Raw genomic sequence first — 7,584 nt, forward strand, 5'->3', positions numbered from 1 at the left:
GAAAAATGATTTAAGTTTTTTGTATTGTATAAAACAAGTACATCAATGGTTTCATTTTTTTTGTTTCTTTTGTTTTAAATCATTTATAGAAATAGTTACTAAAATAGTCAAGTTTTTTCCATCAATTATGCTTAAAAAAGGCTAAACGGGGCTCATGAAAAAAAAAAAACAAATCTGAATAATAATAAAAAATTAAATCCCTATATGAATATATACGTATCTACATATGTACATATATATGACATGGAAAAACATGTAAATTTCAATTAATTAATTACAAGGGCTTTTAGTTTCCCATTGAAATGTTCAAACGACAACAAAAAGAAAATAAAAATGCAGATAAAACTGTTCAAACTGGCAGAGGGAGAAAAATGCAATATTCAATTAATCAATTTACGTTAATTGCCCCCCAAATGCGAGGGTTTCCCAATAATTAAATAATCAACTTAAATAAGTAATCTCGAACCAAACTTATCGAACTCACCTTCGCGATTTGAGCATCAGGAAGTGGGGCAAAAAAAACTTTGATTAAAAATCGCATTGTAAAAAGATATTTACCAATGTTGTGTTATTGTAATACCCTGTAATACCTTTAGTAAGAAAGAGTATATACAAATTGTTAAATGCTTTGTGACAGACAGGTGAAAGGAGAGATAATATTTAACAAATTTCATAAGCCATTTGGTTATTGCTCGAAAATTTTGGTATTCAGTTCTATTGTCTCTGTGTTGGTTTGTATGATATTGGTTCCTTTCTTTTTACTTTATGATCCTTAAGGCAATTCCGATATAAATCTTGATGTTGCCATTTTTTGAAATATTTTGATGATAAAAATTTACATATATTTGCAGCTCGTCTTCCAGGTAGTCTGTTATAGAGTATATAGAAGTCTGTACTTTGGTTTTATTTGGTTTTTGCTTTTTTTTACTTTTCGTGTTGTTACTCTGGTTTCGTTTCAGTTTTTGCCCTTTTGTTTATGTGCAACCAATCAGCAGCAGCAATAGGAGCAAAAAAACTATCTGAACTCTAATTGGAAACTGAGTAAGGCAAAGCCAAAGCCAGAGTCTGGAACGCTAAAGGAGTTGCAGATGAGGCGGTTGGGGCGATGAATGAGGGGGAGGGGTTCGGAGGGCAGAGATTGATTTTGCTAAATTTCTGATTGCAGTCAGCAAAAGTGGCAAGTACAACAGTAAACCATTGCTTACAAAGTAGTCAAACAGTCAACAGTCAACGTTTGGACTCGCCAAGGATTGTTGAGAGGGATGCTTCTGGATTCTGGCTCCTGGCTTTTGCATAACTTATAAATCGATGACGTTGGCATGTAGCATCAGTGGCAGCAATTGCAGTAGCAGTGGCACCACCACCAACAGCACCAGTTGAGACATTTGCATAATAAGGCAGCATGAAAAGTTGCCTGCCACTGCACTAGAAGAGAACCCAGACTTGGCGAATGTGGATGGATTCTTCATCTGATTCTATGTCAAAATGGCGCAGAAAAATGTTCAGTGGCAACTGCAGCGCACCAGAGCGAAGATGCTGTGGCATGAATTTGACAGATAGATAGCAAAAATATGACAGTCATTCTTAGATATCTCTGCACATATAGCTAAAAAAGATAACTAAAGATTGAGGGGGGGAGAGAGATATACATAGAAAGAACTAAGGTAGTCAAAGGGGCAGAAACTAAAGTGAAGGTGACACGTTTGAAAGGACATCAAATCTATTTCATAGCGAATTACTTTAAAAATATATAGACAGGTTGTTTTACACTTGAATAAAACTGGATTTCAAAACAATATAAGGTTACCATTTATGGTTTCAGTAGCTGAAGGATAATGATCAACAGTTTATTTCATTGAAGTTTTATTTATCTGAAATTCATTAGGGATTTTATAGAATTAAACTCTGCGAACAACTCAGAATTGTAATACTTCAACTCTGAAACTGGTTGAGAATTACAACTAGATATAGCAATGAATTTATCCAATCAAGTACAAGTTTTATCCATCTGGCTGTTTAGAGTTCTTCCTGGACATCATCTTGTTAAGTATCTATGTATATACATTTATTTTATTATCTTTGAGACATAAAACATCAAAACATTTTCTTGGCAAACATAAACAATATCCAATATTATCCTTCACTTTGTAATTCAAAATTCAAACATAAATTTTCACAGTAAAAATCATAAACATGAGAACTAAGTACAATATTGCCGAGTCCTGGAAAGTAAATATGTCTATGTATTATGAAAGCCCTTAGAGTCTTCTATTGACTAGATAAATTACGCACATGCAAGAATTCATTCATGGCCATTGCTCATTTATTATTTAGTTAATCAAATCTCTAATCACTGTTGCAATAAGCGGATGAAATCACTGCATACGTACATATATCCGCATAATTCTCAATATTTATTATGGACATATGTATATAGACAATATCCAAGTTTAGGTACTATCTGTTATCCATATCTGTGTACATACATTAAGTCATAACTTCATTTGGTAGTCGTCCATGCATTCATTTAGTTTATGCTTCTCGCGTGCTGCTTTCTGCTTTCAGCTTTCAGTTTCCTCTCCTCTTTGGTTTGTACGCTCAATAAATTCATTTGGTCTTGTTTTACTATATGTATGGGGTAGCGATGGCGTGGAGATGGGGGATTGGTGTTTTCTCCTCCATTGGCATTGGGGGCTAATCTTGTTGCGCATTGCCATAATTTTCAATTTACATGCACCGAGTGGAGCCGGGATCCTGGATGCTGTGCGGTGAGGAGGAGCAGAAGGAGGAGGTTAAGAGTCGAGTAATGTGTCTAAAGGCCAGAGGGATGTATGTAGGTGCCGGTGGGGATTCATGTTGGTTCGGACGTTATATTGGTGACCATAAATTAAACTGCCCAAACGCTGCCATTCACTTGATTATAGCCTGCAGTTCCAGTACACCCGAATGTCAGTTGCATTAGCCTCAAAGGGGTATGAGAAGCAGCTCAAGCGGTTGGCGGGGGCACTACCACGACATGAGTGAAATCGGCGAAGGGTCCAACACATTTGCGCTATCATTTGGCATTTGGTCGCCTGTCGTCCTGTCGTCTAATCATTGACACATTCATTCATTCCAGCCATCCAAGCAGAGTAATTGACCGCATGCAAATGGGTTTAGGCATTCAAAATTAAAACTTAAAAGCATCAATTACATTAGTTAAGAATGAAATTGAAATATTTACTGCCAAGTATTTAGGCCAATAGAAAATTATAGCACAGCCAACAAAAACATATCAAGAAACTTTTTGGCAAACTCCCGTTGCCGTTGCATACATGTTTTTGGCTTAAGTTCTTCCAAAAGTGCTGCACTCCAAGCTTACCCACAAACAGCAACAAAGCAACAAAGCAACCAGCAGCTCTAGGATACCACCAGGAGTTGAGCTCAGAGGCTTCCCTAAAAAACAAAAAACATCATCAACAGCAGCATACATAGCAAACAGCAGGAGCTTCAGTAATGGCTTCAACTTACCCTTCCTTCACCTCTTCAACATCACCAGCAACAACAACAACAACAAGAAAAAAACAATAAACTTTTTTCATACTCACACACACACACACATAAACACAGAGGATTAAACTAATTTGCAAGAACATTGAAAATCCTTTAAAACTGCTCCTCTTGTTCCTTCTATGGCTTCATGTGCATCTTGCAACAAGGAAAAGGACCATAAAGCTATTCACAGAGCATAGATATAGTTAATGGAACTAGCAAAAATGAGCCAGAAAATGAAATGGAATAGTGTTGGGAATGTATTTACTAAGAATTATATATAATACTTTTACCCAACCTTCAGATTTTTGGACTTAAATTGGTTTAGGTTAAAGGTCTGGCGTAAACTGGAATTACAACAATTTCGGATGAGCTTTATAGAATTTGCCAATTTTCTTATTCTCTCTTCTAATTCCCAACTGGTGAAGTTAAAGGTCTTGATTTATTTTTCATTAATTTAGAGCTAAATACTAGGCAGTCAAATCTGTTAACTTCCTAAAATAGAAATTAAGAAATAGATGTTTAGATAGAGATTAAGAAACTAAACATATTACCGATTAAAAGAAAAGAAAGCAATTAATCAATGAAGTTTGAAATAGAAAAACTTATTCGATGACAATTATTATTTGATGGTTTTAAGTACTTATTTACAGTACTTAAGAGGAAGGAATTTTGCTTTTTACTAACTAAGAAGAGAATATTATGACAGGTTTCTATTAATTACAGCACTGGAAAAGGCCCACAAACAAAAGTTAATGCCATGGTGCAAAGGGTAAACCCAATCATGCCACATGCCGCACTCTTCCTTCCATTTTCATGGCTAGTGTATTGCGCATTTCAACTTAACTGAATTATTAGCCAAGTTATGTGAATTATGATCTCTTAGTGCCTGAGACCGGGACCAAGCTGCACTATTGCACTTTAGCCCACCACCACTCACCTCCGCTTCCCCCCCTTGCAAGCACTTTCGTTAATGCATTTGCCCACTGGCCATGTGGGATTGGTGTTATTGTGGATGCAACAGCAGACCGAGCAGGAGGCCGACTGTTGACTGCTCACCTTGCAGACTGCATCAAATATATGGACTAAGTGAGTTAGAAAGAGAGAGTAAGACTTTTCAGAAGATGAAGGTAAAGCTTTTGTTATATTCATGTCGTTGTTATTGCCTTTGGTTTGAAGTGGTTGGATTGGTGGATGGGACAACACTGCAGTCACCAGTGGATCCCCCAGGATGCAGGGACCAGTAGAGTCAACAAAATCCCTCAACAGATTTTACAATAATAGAAAAGAAAAGCTTTTAGGCGGAGTTTGAGTTTTGGTTTTGCTTTCCTTTGGCCCAGCAAGAGGACATGGATGAGAATGATGATGATGATGATGATGATAATGATGATGACGACTACGACTAGGATGATTTATGACACAAACTACAAAGGATTAGCATATGAAACCAAACAAAGCTGATGCTTCTTCTTCTTCATCATCTTGGCCTTCTACTGCTCCTGCTGTCTCTTGCTCTATATGTATGTGTTCTCTAGGCTCCCTAAACCAATTTTCAATTGTTTGCCTAGGCCGAGAAATGGAAGAGATGACAATGGCAGAGAAAGACAGGGAGAGAAAGAGAGTGTGGCTAAAATCGAACCGGAAATGGCTTAAGTAAACACACAGACACACATATGAACGTAGGACATAGAACCAAGGACCAAGGACTATGCGTAATTAACCTTTGACACGTGTGTGCGTCTGTGTGTGCTGGCATATTCATATTTCATTTACCTGTCCAACCCCTTCTGGCAATTAGGACAATGCAGGTGGCATATAACGGCAACGTCGTCTGCAACGTCAACATTTTCTACACTACAGCAAATTGAGCTTTGAACCTTGGGTAAACTTTATATATGTACATGGATTTAGTTAAAATTGAACTTGTAATTATGTTGGTTTTTGTATATTATCTCAGGTAGAAACGTTGTCCAATGACAGTGACATGTTCCATTTATAAGATACTTATTAAACCCAATCAATGATAAATATGTCGACATATTGCTTCTATCGGCTTAGGTTAAAAATTTATTCTATGCGCAAATTTCACTAGAATCTTGACAGGATCATATTTCAAAAGAGGTTTGCATTTTGTAAATAGTCCCTGGACAATATTAATTTACTCCTGCATACTTTAAGAAGTCATATTTTAAGAGATGAAGGCTCTTTCTCTTTTCATTTAAAAATATTCTTGACTTCAGGCTATAGAATGTGATGTAGGAAGGACAAACTGTGTTTTGAAACTCATCCATGACTTGAATCTACTACTACTGTCAAGGTAGACACAACAATAGAAAAAGGTTTTCCAACGAGTTTCATTTTCTACCCATAACCAAATTAAAAGTATTTTCTTGTATACTGGGTGTGTTTTTATGTTTTATTCTAAAGCTATTTTCAAACTGAAGCTGGGTAATGGATATATTCTTTAATTCACTTAATGATGACCACCACCATGATCATGTTCACTGCTTTTCTTGGCCGACTTGTGCCATTTCTTTTTATGCTCTTCGCCACCTTTTTTGCCATGCTCCTTTTTGTGTCCCCATTTCTTGGCTTCCTCGTGCTTCTTTTTGTGACCCTTGTGTCCCTTCTTTTTGTGGCCCTTTTTGCTGTGCCCTTTTTTGCCATAGTGCTCCTCGTGTCCACCCTTTTTGTGTTCACCCTTTTTGTAGCTGCTGCCCTTTTTGTGTTTTTTACCCTCTTCGAAAGCGCCATGTTTCTCCTCGCCGCCCTCCACATGATCCTCGTCATAGTATTTCTTTTCCTTTTTATCTTCGTTCAATTTGTGGACATTGTGTTTGCCTTTGATAGAGTGACCCTTTTTGTAGGAGCCATGATCTTCGAATTCGCCACCCTTTTCACTTTTTTTCGCCCTTCTTTTTCTTTTTATGATGTCCTTCCGAATGCTTGTGCTTCTTCTCGTGTCCTTCTTCTTCGCCATGCTCACCCTTTTTGCCTTCCTTGTCGTGATGACCTTTCTCGCCCTTTTCATGTTTCTCATCATATTTGTGACCTTTCTTCGATTTCCCACCATGTTTTTTATGATGTTCGCTGTGCTTTTCCTCTCCAGATTCCTCTTCGCCCCCTTCTTCGTGTTCTTCATGCTTCTTGGAGGCGGCGACTTGTTGATCCTCGTAGAAATGTGGGTAAAGATCAAGCAAATCTTGGCCAGCCAATGGCATTGAAATGACAATGGCTTGGTCTGGTGTGGAGTGGAAAGCCCAAGAGATGGAAATAAAGATGGTGGCCAGAAGGCCAAGCAACTGCCATGTAATCCACATTGTGCCGCCACCTAATCGTTATCCTTTGAGCCGTTAAGTTGCACTCTGTCTACATAGGCGGCTTTTGCCTATTCCAGCTGTAACTCCAATGTTCCTCTACTCTAACTGTCACGCCTGCTTGTCGTCTGATGGACTGGGCTTCAGATACCAAAGCTTTTTATATGCTATAAGACCAAGTGAAGTCTTTCTTGCAGTTGCAGCCATGCCTCCATTACGCTTTTGTGCCTCCCAGGTTTTTGCTGCGGCTCTGCGGCTGATTTGGCAACTTTTTTTCTTCTCCTTCTTTTGTAGTTGTCGTCGTTGCTTTGTTTCAATCTTTCCATTTTTGTTTTGTTGGGTTTTTCTTTTTTTTTTTTTTTTTTCAACCGTTACGAGTCTAAGTGCATAACGTTGTTTCTACTAAAAAACCCTTCGAACTGGCCAACTTCTTGTGGTTTTCTTGGTTTCTGGTTTTTGTGTGTTGGTCTTGAGAGTTTTTCACTCATTTGTTGTTGCTTGTTCGACTTGTTTGTTTGCCTCATTTGTTTGTAGTGTCGACTTTTGTTACATTCTCCTCCAATTGCAAAATCCATTTCTGGCCAAAAGATTAACTAGAGTGGAACACTATATAAAATAACGATTTAATTAAATTCAGGTATCTATGACCAACACCCTCCGTAGCTTAGCAATGTATTATTGACCTATTGTAACTTGATTGGCAACAAAATATGGGAAATATCAAAAGTGCAAATAA

At 37.6% G+C, this 7,584-nt stretch overlaps 1 protein-coding gene across 1 annotated transcript; it reads right to left on the reverse strand.

Moving 5' to 3' along the window:
- Positions 1 to 6,004: 6,004 nt before the first annotated feature.
- LOC137580225 (high mobility group nucleosome-binding domain-containing protein 5) lies at positions 6,005 to 6,851 on the reverse strand. Its single transcript, XM_068294144.1, is given in 2 exon segments — positions 6,005 to 6,439; positions 6,441 to 6,851. Coding segments are annotated over 2 exon segments (846 nt in total).
- Between the last annotated feature and the right edge of the window lie 733 nt (positions 6,852 to 7,584).

The sequence above is a fragment of the Drosophila tropicalis genome, unplaced genomic scaffold (assembly GCF_018151085.1).
Source record: "Drosophila tropicalis isolate 14030-0801.00 unplaced genomic scaffold, ASM1815108v1 contig_845, whole genome shotgun sequence".
NCBI classification, from domain to species: Eukaryota; Metazoa; Arthropoda; class Insecta; order Diptera; family Drosophilidae; genus Drosophila; species Drosophila tropicalis.